We start from the raw sequence: 21205 nt of genomic DNA on the forward strand, positions 1-21205 counted from the left end.
CACAGGGGAGAGAGAATGCATGAACAAAATTTCCCTCATTTGGTCTCACTGTTGCTGCTCCTTCTAAAAAAAAAGAGCAGGCTAAGCAGTATGTTTTGTAAGAATATATCTTAGGCAATGCAGAATAAATAAGAGGAAGGTCATGCTAAGATAACTGACATCAATAGCACGATTATTGACTTTTGACATGCTCTTCGGCATTAAGACAAATGAGGTCTCCATTATTTCAAAAGAAGTTTTATTAGTGAAGTTTTATTAGCGAAGAGTAATTATCAGGAAGCTTGCTATAAGCACCCTTTCATTATGTGGCAGTGGCAGGTTGGTTGAGGAACATTTGAATTTGTGCGTCCTTTCCTGGTTCATAGTTAGCTAAATTGCTACAAAAGCACCCAGTAAAGGTCATAGGCACAGCAGCCGCCGCTGATACCTGATGGTCTGGACTGTTTCTCGGGTGATGCTGTAAAGAGGCATCTAATTACCTAATTGCTGGATTTCTGCACTCTTGCGACCCAGAGCCCTCCTTGTTTATCCTCTTTCGCAGGCTGACTTTCCTTTTGGGCTCCTTTCTGCTATTGTTCAGTATGGAAAATTGTCATTTGGAAAAGCCGAATGACCTTCTTCTCCATTCCCAGTTACTTTCTCTACGGAGATGTGCTTTAGCATTTTCCCACTTGGCAGCAGCAAAGCTACTATATGGTACGTTCCCAGAATGAATAGGCAGGCACATGAGCATTAAAAAAAACCCTGCAGTGATTGTAGCTGAACTGAGAGGAAGAGAGTCCTCCTCCCCATCTCTCCCTTTCCTGTAGCCAAATGCTACCATTCAGATCTGCACAGGCTGTGTAATCAACAGCATGTCTGCCAACAGCAGCAGAGGTAAGAGAGAGAACGCAGCGCAGGAGATTGTGGCAGCAGCAACGCCAGAACGAGGGCAGGAATCCTTCTCGGAGAAATCCCTGCCTGAGTTGATGCTGCTTCCCAGTTGGATGTGATGTGCATTTGTGTCTTTTGCGCATTTGGGGAGGAATGAGTGCTGTCATCCATGCTTAAGGAGAGTGGGGAGGAACCGGAATGAAAATGTGCAGCAGGAGTCAGGGATGGGGAGTGCTGTAGAGCTGAAACTCAAGCATCTTTTTATGCCAAATGCAAAAAGTATGAAATGCAGCTGTCCTTCTGTGCTTTGACATTTGGGGTGGGGAGACCCTCCCATTGTTAATGATGACTTGTAGTTCGATAAAGGATCAGCTGCTCATGAAATGAAGCCTTTAATAAATCCAAAGACTTAGTGGTCAAGAGCAAGACTTCTCTTGTTGGTTTCTAACACCATATGTGGCTGGAGAGATCCAGTGGCGATCTTAATAGGGCTGCTTTCTCTCTCTCTTTGCAGCTGTCCGTCCAAAGCTCAAGAAGTTGAAGAGCTTGAATGTGGAAGTGGGAGCAAAAGTTTCTATGAAATGCGAGGCAAGTGCTGGAAATCCCCAGCCATCCTACAAATGGTTCAAAGATGGCAGAGAACTGAAGAAAAGCAAAGATATCCGCATAAAATATGGGAATGGAAAGTAAGTACATAACTGCTTCTTTTCACCCTAAAAATGAAAAAGATTTAATGTGTTGTTCATATAAATGTCATCTTACACCTCCATTATTTCGAAAAAAAACCTGGGTTAGCTAGATGATTTCTAAATAGTAGTGATCAGGCTGAAGTCTGTTACTTTGGTGAAAGAAATGCAGTCATAACATGCTCAGACATGCTTGTTCTTATTAATGCCAGTGTTTTAGGGCTCAGATTCAGCATTTGTAGCATTCTAGAGCTCAGAGAAAGAAGTTTATCCAAGCTGAACCTGTTGCTACATATTGAGAAATACCCGTTTTCCTACAGTTTGCTACATTATGGAAGTTCTAGAGCAAGAAAGGTCAACTAAGGAAATATTTTTAATCACATCCCTTAGAAGTGGTGATTAAGCTGCAAGGAAGATGGCATAAATTGTTCATTAGAACAAAACTGAACTGTAAGTCTGACATTTGCTCCTGGTGTTTAACAATAGCCTTCTCAAAGCATGGTAAAGCCATCTGATATTGGCAAAACTTTGTGTGGTGTGTCAGTTTGGGGACAAAAATAGGGAAGAGGAGCCAGCTCCATACATACAAACACATCTTCCTTGATATTGTTTTTGATGTGTCTGGCCCTTGACTAATTATAGAATCAGAACAGGAGAGTTTGAAGGGACCCTGATGGTCACTGGGTTCAACTCCCTGCAAAGCAGGAATCTCAATGAAAGCATCCGTGGCAGATGACCATCCCACCTCTGCTTAAAAACCTCCCAGGAAGGAGAGTCCACTGCCTCCCAAGGGAGACCATTCCACTGTTGAGCAGTTCTTAATGTCAGAAAGTTTTTTCTATAAAAGAAGAAAAAAAAAAGGGGGGGGATTTTCCCAGATGTTTAGTCGGAATCTCCTTTCTTGTAACTTGAAGCCCTTGGTTTGAGTCCTATCCTCCAGAGCAGGAGAAAACAAGCTTGCTCCATCCACCATGTGAGATATTTTAAGATGGCTATCATGTCTCCTCTCAGTCTCCTCTTTTCCAGACCCTTGATCACCTTGGTTGCCCTCCTCTGCATACATTGGAGCTTGTCAATATTCTTCTTAAATTGTGGTGCCCAGAACTGAACACAGTACTCCAGGTGTGGCCTGACCATGGGCGTAGCCAGGATTTTTGTTGGGGGAGAGGCCTTTTGTTCAGGGGTGGGGCAGAACCTCAGTTTGCTATGTCTTCTTATTGATTGGGGGGCAGCCGTGCCTCCCTGCCCCCCTTTGGCTACGCCCATGGGTCTGACCAAGGCAGAATAGAGTAGTACTGTTACATCCCTTGATCTGTACACTATACTTCTGTTGATGTAGCCTAGAATAGCGTTAACTTTTTTTGCTGCTGCATCACACTGTTGACTCATGTTAACCTTGTGGTCCACCAAGACTCCTAGACGTTTTTCACATGTACTGCTAGTAAGCCAGGTGTTCCCCATCTTATAATGTGCAGTTGGTTCTTCCTGGCCAGCGGGGAGGGAGGGAGAGGAGCTGCTTCCTTTGAAATTTAAGGGACATCATTTAAGGGACATTTAAGGGACATTCATCAATAAGGGACAGCAGTGGGACATGGCGCTGGAATAAGGTACTGTCCCTTCAAATAAGGGACGCTTGACAGCTATGCTTAGAACAATGAGTTCTCAACTCCTGTCCTCAAAAGCCTCTCTTCTGCTTGAGTTACACTGACAATATCTTTAATACATGGACCCATGAATGGGAAGCACTTGAGAAGTTCCATCAGGAGTTTAGCCTGACTGAGCCTAAAATACTGCGCACTGCCTTTTGGGCAGTGCTGTTCAATGGATATGTGTGCACCACCTTATGTCTGAAACCTATTGCCCACTAGACATATATTTCTTTCTTCCACATACCACAAAATCCTTAGTCTACAGCCAAGCCCTAAAATACAGTCAAATCTGTTATGACTTGTCAAAGGGAGACTCACAACCTATGGATTTACACCAGGCATTTCTTAGACCCAGCAAATGAAGTGCGGAAGCAGGATTGATGGCCCAGCAATGACCTACTACTAGAAAGAAGAGAAAGTTACAAAACACCACTTGTCACCTATAGCTCCCAGCTAAAGTATCATTAGTGACCTACAGCCTGTTCTAGAAAGTGGTGCTTCGTTCTCACAGACTTTGAGTGACAGGCCTGATCTTACCTACAGCCACCTCCCACAACCTCCAGCAACAACAGGCTTCATAATGGAGACACGAAAGGTCCTCCTACAGGAAAACCAGAGATCATCATTTCCACCCACTATTCCACCCACAAGCACACTATTACAAGACCTAATCATGTCAGCCTTGAGATTCATTCATCTGCTCATCTTCACCTGTCTTTCTGCATTCTGCATAGGACAAACACGTTAAGCATAAAATAATAAATAAACACAGATTTCACATAGAAAGCGGCAATACTCAGAAACAAAAAAGGAAAACATTTAAACCTATCAGGACACTCTGGAACTGGCCTTAAGGCTGTGATTCTTGAACAAAAGAACTTCAAAGGAAACTAGAGTATTAAAGCTTATCAAGAAATTCAGTTCTATTATCTGTGTCCTTAATAGGGATCACACCACAGGGGCTAATTAGCTGACCAAGGCTACTCCAAAGATACTTTTGCTAATATCACACTGTGAATGGTAATTGTCATTATTTTTACATTTACACTTTTGCATTTCGTTTCACTTTGATCTCATGGCGCTCTCTCTCTCTCTCTCTCTCTCTACCCAGCATTCCATAAATCCAGTAAAGTAGCACTGTAAAAGCTTATACCACAATAAATTTGTCAGGCTTTAAGGTGTCACAAGTCTCTTTGTTGTTTATAATATATTCTGGATTGTAGATTTCATCCTGCACTTGATATCTACATTTATTCAGTTGAAGAAAACAAGATAGGTAATTGGATGTGACCCTGAAACTATCAATAATAATTCTACATCCAATACCTTAATTAATTCAGACAGTTAATATGGTTAGCTATTGTCTTGGAATTTGTTCCAAATCGTTGCAGATAAAACATTTTCAGGGAAACCAAACTGCTTGTTTACAAAGCTATTGTACTACCAACTTAACTGTGTGCTTGTGAAACATGGATCACTTATAAACTCCATCTCCAACTCCTCGAAAGATTCCATCAACAGTGTCTCTGAAAATTTTTGCATATACTTGGGAAGACAGGCAAACTAATGTCAGTATCGTCTTCCAAAGCAACTACTTTATTCCCAACTTAAGAATGGAAAGCGTAATGCCAGTGGACAACAAAAGAAGTTTAAAGGTGCTCTCAAGGCAAATCTAAAAAGAAGTACAGTGGTGCCCCGCAAGACAAATGCCTCGCAAGACGGAAAACCCGCTAGACGAAAGGGTTTTCCGTTTTTGAGCTGCTTCGCAAGACAAATTTCCCTATGGGCTTGCTTCGCAAGACGAAAACGTCTTGCGAGTGTTCCAATTTTCCCCCCGCTTCTCCCCCCTTTTTCTAAGCCGCTAATAGCCTTTTAGCCGCTAAGCCGCTAAGCCTTTAATAGTCGCTAATCCACTAAACCACTAATAGCGCTAATCCGCTAAGCCGCTAATAGGGTTGCTTCGCAAGACGAAAAAACCGCTAGACGAAGAGACTCACAGAACGGATTATTTTCGTCTTGCGAGGCACCACTGTACTATAAACACCGACAACTGGGAAACACTGGCCTATGAGCACTCCAGTTGGAGAATAGCCTCTACCAAAGGCATCATGGACTTTGAAGAAGAAAGGAACTCAGGACGAAAGGGAGAAATGAGCTAAGAGGAAGGCATGTTTGGCAAACCCTCCCTGTGATCAACTCCTGCCTGGAAACTTATGTCCCAACTGTGGAAGGACGTGTGGATCCAGAATTGGGCTCCATAGTCACTTATGGACACACCGTTAAGACGGTGTTCATGGAAGACAATCTTATTTGGCTACAAATGATCGCCTTCTTGGCTACAAGAAGAAGATGTGGGCTGTCAGACATTCGTACAAAGTATCTTGAAGTTTCTTGGGCTTTATGAAATCTGGCTTTTGCTTAACACACTGTTCCACCTTCCCACTCAAAGTGAAATTGGGACTGGAAATATGAAGCAGCCCCACACATGCTCTGCTAATTGGATTACCAATGCCAATATGTTTGTGATATCAGCTGCTCTCCTGCTTTCTTTCCTTACACATACCCCCATCATGAAAAACGGCAGCCTGTGCTTTGGTTGCTGTCTCACAGTGTTGTCCTTCCATAATGTCTCACCATACCATACCAAAATGGTCAAAGGCCTGGAAACGATGCCTTATGAGGAACGGCTAAGGGAGCTGGGCATGTTTAGCCTGGAGAAGAGGAGGTTAAGGGGTGATATGATAGCCATGTTCAAATATATAAAAGGATGTCACATAGAGGAGGGAGAAAGGTTGTTTTCCGCTGCTCCAGAGAAGCGGACACGGAGCAATGGATCCAAACTACAAGAAAGAAGATTCCACCTAAACATTAGGAAGAACTTCCTGACAGTAAGAGCTGTTCGACAGTGGAATTTGCTGCCAAGGAGTGTGGTGGAGTCTCCTACTTTGGAGGTCTTTAAGCAGAGGCTTGACAACCATATGTCAGGAGTGCTCTGATGGTGTTTCCTGCTTGGCAGGGGGTTGGACTCGATGGCCCTTGTGGTCTCTTCCAACTCTATGATTCTATGATTCTATACCTTGAATATCACTTGCTGAGATCAAGCAACAGGAGTTGTCTGCCACCATCATGTCCTGACTGTGTGGCTTCCAAAGGCATTCTGCAGACAGAATGTTGAACTGGGTGGATATTTCTAGTCTAGCAGAGTCTTTAAAAACAACACAGTTTTTGTCAACCATAATTATGTACTAACTAGAATAGTGGCAGTCGTGAAATTTTGACCGTTGCCTATTACAAATGCTTGCCTGAAGTTCCGTTAACTAAAAACTTAAAATAGTGGTTTTTAAGGCCAGTATTAGTGACATTTTAAGGCCAGTTTGTGGCGAATGCCACATGTTATTTAAGACCCGTGTGCTTTCATATTGAGCAGCCTTCTCTGTTTCCCATTCCTCAAGCCAAATGAGTTTAACATCCCCTCCAGTAATGATGTGCCGTAATGGAACTGAGTACAGTGTTCTTCAGAAAGTAGCAATTACCTGTTTGTCAAATCTTCTCCTTTCCCATCAATTTACCACTTGCACAGCTTCCTGGCGCCACTGGGCAGGGGAGTTGTCCTTTTCAATGAATGTTTGCCGGAGTAGAGGGGAAAACTCCTTACTTGTGAGCTGCATGTTCTGTCACTAATTAGCAGCAGGCAGAGGCAAGCCTGTCTTGCTCAGAACAGAAGGAGATTTGGGGAGGAAGATATTTTCTTCTGCTCAGTTTAGCAGGAATTATTATGTTATTACATTATTGTTCAAATCTTTTGCCAATTTTATTCACATTGTAATTAGCAGAATACAATGTGAATAAGGTAGCAAAAGAGTTGAGCAATAATGCAATAACTTAATAACTCCTCTGTCCTTGAGTACCAGCATAGTTTTAATGATTAGTACAGCGAGAAAGGAATACTTACTATAGCAAATTTGAGTTATATACATTCACTGTATGCCCTCCCTAGAAACCTCAAGCCAGTTGAACCAGGACTCCCTCTTAACCAGACTAATTATTAGAGATTTGTTCTGTACACAGTTAACAAATCTGATTGTTTTCATTTTAACTGTCATTTTTTCAGAGGTGAATTTTTCATCCATATTTAGTTCATTCCTTTTTGTTTTTCCATTGACTCCAATGGGATACCCAGCCAGTCTCCTTGGGTGTTTTCCACCCAAATTGCTATTATAGAACTGCAGCTAATCAAAGAAGGGGCATTGAGTTTGGATGGATGCATTGTCTCAGGGCATGGCAAATCTCTTCATGGTTGTGTTCCAGATTATTCCAATTTCCCTTCCTACCTAGCTGACCCCACTACCTAGCTGACCCCCACTTTGGTCAGTCTCTTTCTCTCATACCCCTTATCCCATTCATTTCCTCCTCATGTTCTTTTGGTTGTTTGCTGTTGACTGGCAATGGTTTTCCCTTCCTTATGGCACTAGCATTAAAGAGGTTGTAAAATCTGCTAACTTTCCCTGTTGCCCTGTTGAGTCACAGTGACATTTGGACCATTGGGATGAGGGACACAGTGACCGTTCCCTTCCTTCTGTTATATAAAATTCACCGGGTGTTAAAAGTCAGACAAAAAACAACAACAAAACCAGAACAGAAGTCATATTTATTTTATGCACAAATGAAACAGAAACCTTCTGAAATCATAGGCAAATTGCTGTAAAGCATTATTAGGAATAGAAATGTCAAGCATGTAGAACAGCAGGACTTGTGAAAAATCAGCATGGTTTCTGCAAAGAGGAGTCTTGACTCACCAATGTTTTTGAATGCTTGGAGTGAACACAATTTGACAGACATTATATACTTAACTATATACATGTTTTGACCATTTATTTCCTTTTAAAAGTTCTGATGAATTGTTCGGATAGCTCTTATTTTTGTTTTAAACTGATCATATTCGTAATAGAGGGAAATAAGCAGTGGAGCTCACCAAGGGTCTTTCTGGGAACTGGTTCTGTATAGCAGGTTCAGTTTACACCAGGACCTGTGGTACCAGACCTGCAGTCAGTCAGTTGGAAGACCAGAAGTCAGAGATGAGTTTGTAGCTCAGGTAGAGCCAAAGTCAAGGACCAGAAAGTTGAGGGCCAACCAGAGAGGCCAGAGGCAACAATATACTCAGGTCAGCTAAGAGTCAAGGTCCAGAGCAGTGAATAGAAATTCCTGCCCTCTAGAAGCTGCTGTTGTGAAGTTTTCCAAATTTGGTCCTACATTCACAAGTTTGTAAATGCATCAAATCCCAGAGCCCTAGTCAAGCATTAGGTTTACTTGCTTTCAGATGCTGGCTCCACTTCTGACCTTTGTGCACTCAGCATTCTCAAGTGGGATTTTGTGTTTAGTTGCATGCTTAAAACCCCCTTCAAACCTGCATGCTGAGTGCATGAAGGCTGGCAGTGCAGCCATCAACACTGGGAATGATGGCAGGTGGGAGCGGTATATATGACCCATTCTTTGAATGCAAATAGACCTTAAGGACACCACCAACAGGTATGTTATGTAGAATTCTGATTCCAGAATTTGAAGCGCCCTGATGTCTCTGGTCACAGCTTAATGCCTTTCTCCTCTCTGTGTCTCACTCCTATTTGTTTGTTTGTTTACTTGGCAGAAAAAATTCCAGATTGCAATTCAATAAAGTGAAAGTAGAAGATGCAGGTGAATACACTTGTGAAGCCGAGAATGTGCTGGGCAGAGACACCGTCCGGGGCAGTCTGAATGTGAAAAGTGGTAAGTTGCAGAGTTGAGCCAAAATGATCTATTTAGTTTAAGTTTTGCTGTTGCTATTGTTGAAGGGGAAACATTTGAAATTCCTCGTGGTATTTTATTCCGTGAAGCTCATGAGACCTGGGAACAAGAGAGAAGCACTCTCTCTGAACATCTCTGAGCCTGACCAGTTCTGTGAAGCTTCACAGCCTAACTGAGCTAACTAGACCTGGATATAGTCACACATAGTGGCCTGGACTTGGATAAAAACCAATAAACACTTTTGATCTCCATTTGATTTTTATTAGCTGTTTGATGCAGCTATTGACTTGAAAATCCAAACTGAAAGAAGTTCTGCTCAGCCCTAGTTCTAAGGTTCCTGTTTCTTTGCACCTGCTTGGTGGTTGTTGCCTTTAATTCCTTCTTCATATAGAGGGGGACATAAGAAGATCCTGGCTGCTGGATCAGGCCCAACTGCTTGAGCCTCCTGCTCTCACCCTGGCCAGCCAGATGCCCATGGGGGGCCACCAGCAGAGCCTGGGTGCAACTGGACTTGCCTCACTTGTGATTCCCAGCCGCTGGCATTCAGAGACATGCTGCCTTTGACAGTGGAGGTAGAACACAGCCCTTGAGGCAGTAGCCATGGATAACCTGATCTGCCATGAATTTGTCCAGTCCTCTTCAAAGTCATCCAAGTTGGTGACCACCATTGCCTATTCTGAGAATGAATTGTGCAGTCTAAATGTGCTCTGCATGAAGAAGTGCTTTCCTCACAGCAGTGGCGTAGCGTGGGTTGTCAGCACCCGGGGCAAGGCAAGTAATTTGCGCCCCCTAACCCGTGGATTTGCGCCCCCTAACCCTAACCCCCAGATGTTGCGCCTGGTGCGGCCCCCCCTGCACCCCCCACGCTACGCCACTGCCTCACAGGGAAGTTCCCCCATCCCCTTCATCTTTTCGGTTGCATTTTATAAATCTTTTGGGGGTGAGCTGACCAGAACTGGACACAGCATTCCAAATGTGGTTGCATCAAAGATTTGAATAACAGCATAATGATGTTGCCAGCTTTATCTTTTAGTCATTGATTTCTAGTATGGAATTCACCTTTTTCTCAACTGCCACACACTGGGTCAAAGTCTTCACTACGACCCCCAAGTCCTGTTCCTGGTCAGCCACTGCCAGTGCAGACCCCATGAGGGGTTTCTCCCCTCCTTAATGTGCATCACTTTACACTTGCTTATATTGCAAGCTTATATTGAATTGCATTTCACATTTTATTGTCCATTCAAAATAACTTTTTGCTTTAACCTCCCTGAAGAATTTGGTATCATCAGTAAACTTAGATACCCTAAACTTAGCTTATCGCTGTCTCTAGATCACTTATGAGCAAGCTAAAAAAAACCAGGTTCCAGTATCAACTGTGGGAGGTCTCTACGCCCTTCCATTGGGAGAACTGTCCTCTTATTCCTCTTATTCTGTGCATCACATTTCTTAGCCAGTTACTGATCTACAAGAGGACCTCTCCTCTTACTCCACTGTCACAAAGATTGGGTGTCACCCCCACTCTCTGCTGAGTGGTAGCAAGATTCTGGGGGGTTCCAGGTGTTCACCCAGAGTTTGTGCTCTTTTGGAGAGTTGAAGATGCTGTGGGGACTGTCATAGCTTTAAGCAATATGTTTTTTCCACCTATTTACACCTTCAGTCTGCATGGAGGAAGTCCAGATCTTACAGCATGGTCTTCTCAAGCAGGGCTTGCTCCCCCAGGAGCCAAAGTAATCTCTCCCAGCCAGCCTTCAGCCAGCTTGCCCAAGATGGATCTCTTCCTTTGTTCTCTCCTTCTTCTTCCCAGCACACCTTGCTAAAGATTCTCTTTTCCTGTCATCTCTCACATACCCCATCACCTTAGCAATTTCTGCCTTCCCAAGATTCCCCTCAGATGGTTCATCAACGCTTTTTGCCATCTTAATGCCTCTATCCAAGGTGAGGTCCTGGCTTGGGAAGGAAGCTTAGCCTGCATTTTTCCACTGGCCTGCAATCTTCCCTTCAATACTCCAAATAATCAATATCCTACCATTTATTACTTTTTAGGGGGGTCCCCCCAAATCTATGACACCATAACTGCTAAGCTTATACAGGAGTCTTTTGTGGGGTACTTAGTCATAAGACTTTTGAAAATCTAAATACACAATGTCAACTGGATCACCTCTGTCTATATGCTTGTTGGCACTCTCACAGGTGTCCAAAGATACTACATTAAAAGCATCTTATACCGCTTTAACAGTTATGACTTCTCCCAAATAATCCTCAGAACTGTAGGTTACTAATGGAATTGTAGGGGTCTCTTAACATCTATTAGCACAGTTCCATGATTCTTTGGGAGAAGCCATGACTGTTAAAGTGATATAAGAGTGCTTTAAATATACGGTCTGGGTGTATCTTTAACAAGGTTTTCTATCAGTTTTCCAGGAACAGACATCAAAACTCGAACTTTTCAGGTTCCTGCCCCCAGATCCTTCTTTAAAAGTTGTTGTTACATTGGTCACTTTCAAGTCCTCAGCTGATCTTTTAGGGTCAAGTTATGTGTTTTTTTTAAGAAGACCAGCAATTTAACATTTGAGTTGTTTAAGGACTCTCAAGTGGAGACTTAAGATTACATTAAAATGAAGCCTGAATCAGTTATAAAACAGGAAGCTGAGGGGAGGGGCTCTTGTTTCAGCAAGACGTGCTTTTCATAGTAAAAAGAAGACACAAGCAAATAAGAAAGGAAGATTCATATTTACATTTTGCGCTAGTGAAATTCCAAAACATTTTGGGCTATACAGTGATTGTATAAGTTGAACTTAGGTTGTGGGCCAAGCGCCATCATCCTCTTCATGAAGGCATCAAACGTTTCTCAGACCTCATGACCCCCAGCCCTTATCCTGGGGCGCGGTGGGTTAGTATGTCTGACTGTTAACCAGAAAGTTGATAGTTCGAGTCCACCCAGGGACAGCTGTGGACAGGATTCCTGCCTTGCAGGAGTTTGGACTAGATGACCATTGCGTCCCTTCCAACTCTACAGTTCCATGAGTCTATGAGTCCGAGATCTAGCTGTGGCAGCACCAGCATGCACAAGTCCAGTATTGCTCTCTCTTCCCTTTTCTGCAGCCCCCTTTGAGCACACACCCCGTGTGGATATATATTACGAGATCTTCAAGATGAATACAATCTTAAGAGCAAGCCTCTCAGCTTGTTCAGTTCTACTTCATGCTGTTTGAGATAATTAGCAAAGATTTGAGTCCAGGGCACTTCCTTGCAGTACATATAAGATTTAATAGCTCTGCCATACATTTGGAGATCCAGCCTAATCCTTTGGTGAAGGATCGCCAAATGAGATCCAAATGAGGCTTACTCCCTAGTAAGTGTGATTAGGAACGGAGACAGCATCAGAGAATGGAGCCTAATAATTATAATACTGTGGTACCTCGGGTTACATACGCTTCAGGTTACATACGCTTCAGGTTAGACTCCGCTAACCTAGAAATATTACCTCAGGTTAAGAACTTTGTTTCAGGATGAGGACAGAAATCGTTCTCCAGCAGCGCGGCAGCAGCAGGAGGCCCCATTAGCTAAAGTGGTGCTTCAGGTTAAGAACAGTTTCAGGTTAAGAACGGACCTCCGGAACGAATTAAGTACTTAACCCGAGGTACCACTGTATTAAGAAGTCTGTGAGAAAAGTGGACGGGTGTTAGTTTTTCATCAGCGCTCCTGCCCAATTTTATTCATCTCATTTTTAAAAAATTTAAATCATTTTATTAATTTAGATTTTCAAGATAGCCTACAAAAGAGAACCATAAGACACACACACAGAGAGAAGAGCAAAGAAACTGCCTTGGAATGGTTCACCCCCTCACACAAACACTCCCGGCAAGCCTTACGTTTTAAATCTTTCCTAGCGTTGGAAGTAAAGCCAATTGATGTTTCCCCTTAGCAAGTGTGCTTTGGGTCACAGGCTGGGGGGGGGGTAGGAAAAACTATTTGCCTTTCTAAGCCCCTTTTACTGTCTTAACTGCATCTCAGTAGTTTTGGTGAAGCTGGATTTTACCACAGATCTCTGGTTTTAGCTTTGCCATGCATTCTTTAACCTACTTCCTTTGGCAACTTCCATCATCTTATTTATGTTCAGTGTATATTGAAATATACAGTCCATCATTTTTCCTCAGTCACCTTTAAGTCTTTTATGGCTTATTGCCTGCCAGAGAGTACATCATATGGGACTACTTTTAACCTCAACCATGCCAGATGTATCTCCATTTATAACTTCATACACTAAAACATGCATTCTGGTTGACTCCTCAACATTTCATTGGAATGTTAAAAATTCTAATTATCCATCTTTATCTCCTTATTTGAATAAGAAATGGGTGGTTCTGTTGTCTATTTTTCCTGATGCTATCCAGAAGATGTATCCTTTTTTAGAAATAGTTTTAAGCTACAAGGATAGTACTGGGATCTCCATTTCTCAACCACTCCTTAAATGTTTCTTCTACTCAATCACAGAAATGGCTTAACACTCACAAAACTGCTTCAGATATCACATGCCTGGCAAGGATTCTTCTCCAGTTCTAACATATGTAGCTAACTTTACCATTATCTTCCACTCTGCTAATGGGGTAACTTGCTTCTTTTTTTTTTACTGCTTTCTGACCTTAATTTCCCTAGGAACAATGAATGCACCCCAAATCTTATCTACTTCAGAATCTAAATTAGTTGTAGTAGAAGAAAAGTGTAAGTACCCCTCTCCCCAGATGCTTTCTTTTAAATATTTTATATTTATTTTGCTTTTACATCTCTCCGGGCCTGTTCTTTGCAGCTTCCCCCCAAAAGGATTTGATCATTAGTTAAGTGTCCACACAGGGGTATTTACTATTTATATCTCTTGACACCCAAGCTGTAAAGAATCAGAGGCAGTTACTTTACTTGGCAAATGGTCTTTAGATGCTGTAGCACACAGTGACTAAATAATGAACATTATTTAAACTGCCTGCACAAGAGTAGTCTGTTGGCATTTATGGTACTTCTCTAAAGGGACGATTTGAGGACTGCACTTTTAAGTTCTTTTTCAGCAAAAACATTTTTATTTATGGAAGTAAAATCTGTTTTATCCCTTCCTTGCATTTTTAAAGATATCCTCTCCTCTGCACCATAGCAGGGAACAAGGAAACAGAGCCGACACAGTAATTCAAAGAAGGAAAATTTAAAGAAAAATCCCTTCATATATATAAAATAATAATAAAAAAATTATAATTGTATAATTGTTTCAACACATTTTCATCATGAAATTTCCCCAAACCCCTAAACCCAAGTGGACTTATTTAAATGTAGCATTTACTTATGGTTTGTGACAATACATTTATTTTTGGTTTTATAATGTTTTATGGTGAAAATGTAAAGATAACATAAAATCAAGATGCAAAACTCCTATACATTGAATAAATTCTGTAAGGAGAGGGAAACATATTTCATTTAATAGTGCTTCTATTTAGTATTTTCTTTCTTTAAAATAGAAAAAAATGATGTAATTATACATATGCTTTCATAAAGATTGTTTTAGATGTTGTATTGTTTTCCAGGAGTGTTTGTAAAAACAGTGCAAAATGAAGTTGGATATCAAGCTTTTTGCCATTTTTTAATGAATGCATATGCATGTCAGTAATGTAAAGATGAAAAAGTTGTGAATTAACTAAGAAAATGGAAGTTGAGGCAAACTGCATGTGGTACAGAAGAGCAATAAAGGAATTGAACCATTAAAAAATCACACCTCTTAATCCTGCCCTGCTTGCATATTTCTTCTTGTGTCCTGCATCAGATGGTGCCTCCAAACAAATATCATTCATACATACATACCTATACAGAGTACATGATTTTTGTCTACAAAATGAAGTTTTGAAGTGACAGGAATTATTGCCAACTCTGAATCTGAAGTCAGAAGCTGGAGTCTTTTGAAACTCCTGGAAGGCACTTCATGACTTTGTATAATTGCACCCAGGTGTCATGGTGGGTCTGAAAGGACTTCACACAGAGCACACCTGAGTGACTAAGTGACACTTTGACTTTAGCCTGTCATGGGCGACAATGCAACTTATGTACACTATCATTATTGTAGTGTTATCTGGAATATGTTTGTTAGTTTATTCGCTCTCTTGGAATGGGGTAAAATGAACAGTGTGACAAGATAGTATAATTGTCTGCAATGGGTGGATGTTACTGTTGGGGCTTAGTGGTCAAATTCTTGCATTGTGTTCTTCCACCTCCACACAACAACTACTGCCTCCCAACCCATATATTTTTAAGAGTGTGAGTCTGTGGCTGCTGTGTGATACATGTTGCACCCCTTTGTATTTATCACTCAGTTTCTTGAATACCCTACAAGCAAAGTAGTTGCAGAGATGAGGGAATTAGACATGCCTGATCAAAACATTCACAAAAAGCAATGGACAGCAGTGGTCTGTCTCCAGGGCTCTCCAGATGTTGCTGGATACCAGCTCCCATCATCCCCAACCAACATGGCCATTGGTCCGGGACGGCACCTACCCAGGGCAATATAACCCTTCTTGAGACTCGCTGGGGAGAGTATGCTAGTGTCAGATGGTGCCATCACAGGGACAGAGCCTTCTTAGTGTTGGCATTCTCACTGTGGAATACTCTCCACAGAGAGGCTCAACAAGTTCCTACTTTGATTCCATTTTGTCACCAGATGAACAGCCTCCATTGTGATATTATTTTATTCTGCTCTTTTAGATTTTGCTGGTTTTAATCTTCTGTTTGTATGTTTGAACTGTGTTATCGGTTGCTGTTACAATGTGCTTTAAAGGTGGAGTAGAAATCTCCATAACAAATAAAGTAATAACTGTGTGGCCACAGGCCATGTGTGGCTCTTTTAAAACATTTCATTCTCACAGCAACTTAGCCCAAGAAGTACAAATGGCAAAACGAGCATTTAATGTGTGTGTTTTTTCTTCCCCCAGTCACTACAACTCTCTCCTCTGGGCCTGGACACACTAGACAATGCAATGAAACAGTCAAGTCCTATTGCGTCAACGGTGGCGTGTGCTACTACATTGAGGGCATAAATCAGCTGTCCTGCAGGTAAGTGAACAGATTTCTTTTTTTCCTACACAAAAGAACCCTTGGAATCCAAGAGGGTAAGTGCTCTGTGCAAGAGGACAAGGTGTGACATTGCCTGATGGTGCCTTGGCAATGACTAAGAAGAGAAGCAGGCTTAGCTAAAGGCTGTGTCTGTGGCGCCAGGCCATTTCCCCCATTATCCTCAGTGTCTTATGCACCATCAGCACTATAACGAAAGTGCACCTAGGCTGGATGTAAAAGCAGCATCTCTCTCTCTCTCTCTCTCCCCACTCCCTTCTTTCTCTGTCTGCTCTCTTCCAGATTCAGGTAGGTAGCCATGTTGATCTGACGCAGTTGAAATAAAATAAAATTTAAAAATTGTCCAATAGCACCTTTTAGACCAACTAAGTTTGTTCTGGTATAAGCTTTCATGTGCATGCTTATACCAGAACAAACTTAGTTGGTCTATAAGGTGCTACTGGACAATTTATTATTTTTTTATTTCGACTGCTGTCTTCCAGTTTCTTCCAATCGCAGGGAAGGATCACCCATTCCACTTTTCTTCACAATTTAGAATCAATATTTCATGGTGCAGTTTGGCAATTTTAGTGTGTGAACTTAACTGCTTTAACCCAGCATCCCCCCCTTTAGATGGGTATATTTACTTTAAAATGGGATAAGCAACCCCTACTGGGTTTGGGGGCCCTCCTGCTCATGCTGCCGCCTGGGGCCCTGGAATTCTGCCCCAACACCTCCCCTGTCATCTCTTCCAGGGTAAAAAGCCTGGATATTATCAGTAATAGGCCAGTCTCTACCATTATGCCAAATATGCCATCAGTCAGCAAAAAGGGATGCATTTCATACTTTTCCATTTCTAGTGGTCCAAAGTGAAATAAATAATCATTTAGTAAAACCAGAGCTTCATTTTCTGGGTGCAGAGAGTGAAAATCACATAATTTGGAGGGCTATATGAGAAGAAATTATAGATACAGTATTTGCCTATAAATGACTACTTGCTATAAGGCAAGTAGGAATTGAAAACCGGGAATTTTGTGTGGCTTCTAAAGGTTGCCTAATATAGACCTTATCACAGGAAAGGAATGTTTTTTTCATTGCTAGTTTCCAATGGTGATGGGTCTATAATACACAACCAACATCATGGGTATTCTGAAGAGAAGGTTTGTTGAGGGAAAGGACTGTGGAGATTGCGGTTGCAATCCTATGCACACTTTCCCAGGTATAAGCCTCACAGAATACAGTGTGACTGTACTTCCAAGCAAACATGCATAGAATTGCCCTGTGAGCCACCTGGAAAAGCTGACAGGTTGCAATCTTTTGGCAGGACGTTACTCAGGATGGCTGTTTCTGCTTGTTGTACCGGGATGGACAGTTTCCCCTCAGTTACTGGGATGGTCACCTCCAAACTTTGCCTCCATTCATGTTTGTGGCCTTCTCCATTTCCATAGCAGACAAGACAATTCCACATGCCTTTTCAACATGTCAAGAAATCCTTTTTTTTTTTTGGTTATCTAAGCCCATTCCATCTCACTACCATGAAGCAGTGCCGATGCAGTTGTAGGCAGTTCTGCCAGCTTTAAGTATAAATATATGTAATTACAGTATGCAAAATCTAGATGCCACAACTGGCTGTGTATTTCAGCCCATGCAAACTGCGGAACTGGGTGCTGGTAATATTCTGTATAGACCTGAAATCCATTGCTTTGTGGCGGAGCTGGTGCTATCATGAGGTATAACTAAATTGGTACAGCGTGAGACTCTTAATCTCAGGATTGTGGCTTTGAACCCTGTTATGGCCAAAAGATTCCTGCTTTGCAGGGGTTGGACTAGAAGACCCTTGTCGTCCCTTCCAACACTACAATTCTATGATTCTAAACAGGTGCAAATATTTAGTTGACTAGTCAGCTTGCTATAGCTTCCTCACCACCTTGAAAAACTAAGCCTGCACAGTCCTTCCTTGCCTATTGGTTTGGAGGGAGAAGAGGAAGAAGGGTCTGAGCAGTTGCTGGAGGAGAGAGGAAGAAAAACAGGCAGGTAACTAGGGTTGCCATACGTCTGGAATTTCCTGGGCATAACCGGAAGCAGTGTCCAGGCAGAAATTGGCAAAAATGTCTGGTAAAATCTGGACGTATGGCAAGCCATGTCAGCAGTGTCGTTTTTGCCAATATTCCTAAAAAACAGTTCAGAAAGCTCAACAACTTTTCACTTACTGAAATATGGCAACCCTATTAACTGCATCACTGTTCTATCATCCTCCTGTTTGCTTCCTGGTTTGTCTGAGAGTCTTTTGGGGTTCCTCTCAATTTGGGGAGACTGTGCTCATTTGTGATCCAGTCAAAAGACAGAGAGAGAATCTGAAGGAAGCTGGATTAATTTCTGTGCTGGTGTATGTGGGGAAGGCTGAAGTAGTAAAACAAAATAAGGTAGAACAAAATATTTTGGGGACCAGAAATGAACGTGTGTAGTGTGTGCAGGAGAGAGAAAACTTGTAACACTACTGCATTTTTAATCAGATGTCTATTTTTGGAATCCTGCTGTCTTACTCCGTTTATATATCTTACAGAAGGCAAAGAAATGCTAGGTATTTTTATTATTATTGTATCTTAAGATACATTTCTTCCTGGGAATTAGTAATTTGGGGGTTTTCCCTAAGTACACAGTTCAGAAATTTTGGGATTCAGTCTCTTTACTTTAGTTTTGTGTTCCTTTTTGTTATTTGCAGTTGGTACTAGGTAGCTGTGCTCAGGTCAGCTCAGCTCTGGAAGAAGATTATCCTTGGCTCTGATAACATTTTCAACTCCATTTGACTACCTGCTTGTGGAATTACTATTATTTTTATTACACATTTTTATCTCATCTTTCCTCCAAGGAGCTCAGTGCAGCTTACAAGGTTCTTCCCCTTTCCCCATTTTATGTTCGCAGAAGCTGTAGGAATTAGGTTAGGCTGGGGGACAAATAAGCTTCATGGCTGAGATTTGAACCTTGGTCTCTTCCCATTCCTAGTCCTTTGGGAAGAGGAGGCAGGTGACATAGTAACAGAGATGATGATGTTTGCTCTCCCTATTGATCTGAAACAAAGTTATTTCTTCAAAGCCAGCTCTGGGCACATTCACTAACCAATCTTTGCAAATTGCTAAATTCTTTGCCACAATGTTCATCTCATGGCAGGAAGAGCTATAACTCAGATTTACTCAAGCTAAATACAGACACTTGCTCTGCAAGTAGTGTGACTCAGTGTCCCCATTTTAGGAAGAATTTTCTGTAGATGTGCTAAGGCTAAGCAGAGAAGGTTTTTCTTATATATTTTCCTCTTTCTGCTCTCATTCAGCTCTCAACGTAACTTTATGCATTTCCTGCAACTTCCTCTATTCTCCTTTCACACTTAAGTTCTACATTACTCTATCCCACTCCTCTTATCCCACTTGCCAGTTTCTTTCATCCTTCCTAATACTTTCTTCCTCTATCATCACCACCACCACCACCACCACCACCATCCTTCTATCTCCCTTTCCTTCAACACTTCCTCTCCCTAGCCCTTTCCCTTCCGATGAGGGAGACCTCCTTCCCCCAATTTCCCTGCCTCCTAGTCACCTTTGCTCAGCATGTCAGAAGTTGGTGGTGCTGGCATTGGTCCAACCAAAAGGCTGCTAGAGAGTCGAGTAGGCATGGAAGGAGGTACTGGACAGGATGTGGTACTGAGGCCCAACTGAAAGTGGTCCAAGGCTTGCAGCACAGTTGGGCATGACTTGGGGGAAATGGCCTCATGGGTCAAAGTAGGGTCTCTACTTTGGCCTTCAGGTTGAGGTTCACCACCGATCAAATGAACAAACATCATTGTAGGCATTAAAAAACTGAAAGTCCTTTTTGCCTCTGCAGAAAATGATCCCCAAAGACACAGAGTACTTCCACATCATCCCTACTGTGGTGTATCCACCAGCCTATCATTAAAAAGATAATAGAAGTGTTTCCTATACTCGGGCAGTCACAATGAGGGCCCATACAGCTCCTGCAGAGCCCCGGGTCTTTACCTGCATGGTTTGATTTCACACCATGGAGTAGGCAGAGGATGACGTTTCACCTGATGTCAACCACCCACCTGTCAACGTGGCTCACAGTGATTGTGGGAGATCAGGGTCCAGCTCACTAGCCAGATCCAATTTCCCACCCTTGGCCTTTTCATTAACATTACATTTTCTTGCGCTCTCTCTCCCTCTCTCTCAACTTAATTTGGATTTTTTTAAAATAATATTTTTATTCATTTTCCAATACAAAATTATACAATTCATACATCTTAATTACATCCCATTTCTCTTTTTTGACTTCCCTCAACCTGTCTGAGACTCCTTCATAATTTTACTTCTTCCACATTTCTGACATTATACTTATATTATTGTTATATATTAAACCTCATTTTTAATAATAGTCTAACATTTCTTCACAACTTAATTTGGATATATAGACATTATTACCTAGTAGGAGTGGCCTAGTCTGTTTCGCTGCCTGAAGTGAAATGGGAAGATGCAGCAGCAGTCACTGAATGATCCCAGTTTAGTTGGGAGCACTGAATAAATCAGGAATCAAGAAACATAAATAAATCAGGGGATATTGTCCTCACTTTGACTTTTTGTTTTCGGTGATATCATCGTGAAGCTGACTGTGTTGTGATGTCACCCTAATCATTGCATGATTCCTGATTGGCTGGGATTCACCATGTGATCCAGGAAGGTTGTATAATCAGAAGGGATAAGTGATGTCAAAGCAAAAGTATCTGGTAGAAAACAAGACACTGACTAGGACTGGAAGAAAAGGAGAATATTTTCACAATCAGCATTGGGGGGGAGGATACTTCTATCCCTGTCCTCCAGAACCCATATTTCTGGCCTAAAATTTGAAACAGAATAATATTTATCACAATTTTACTCCATATACCCATGGATTTTTAGCAGAGATCGCCAAAAGAGAGAAATTCTGACAGGATATTTTAGCCAAACAGACTTCTTGCTGAAATACGTTTGACTTTCTTCCAATGTGTATCAGCTGTTTGGTGAAACAATTGTGGCAGACGTGCTGACTGATGGCAAAGTAGCTTTCTTCATACTAACTGGGCACCTGAAATACAAGATAGGATTGAGGTAT

General features: G+C 41.9%; 1 protein-coding gene across 6 annotated transcripts in view; it reads left to right on the forward strand.

The window, feature by feature from the left end:
* The window catches only part of NRG2 (neuregulin 2), a 137351-nt gene that overhangs the window by 78279 nt on the left and 37867 nt on the right, over nucleotides 1–21205 (forward strand). For 5 of the 6 annotated variants that reach the window (XM_083519313.1, XM_083519312.1, XM_083519314.1 and 2 more), the window contains exons 2-4: nucleotides 1388–1559; nucleotides 8853–8971; nucleotides 15952–16072. In XM_083519313.1, the coding sequence (XP_083375439.1) occupies nucleotides 1388–1559; nucleotides 8853–8971; nucleotides 15952–16072 (412 nt within the window). Of the gene's footprint in view, nucleotides 1–777; nucleotides 877–1387; nucleotides 1560–8852; nucleotides 8972–15951; nucleotides 16073–21205 lie in introns of those variants that run through there. The other variant, XM_083519317.1, reaches the window with a different exon arrangement.

Source organism: Podarcis liolepis (assembly GCF_965112155.1).
Source record: "Podarcis liolepis genome assembly, chromosome: 8".
NCBI classification, from domain to species: Eukaryota; Metazoa; Chordata; class Lepidosauria; order Squamata; family Lacertidae; genus Podarcis; species Podarcis liolepis.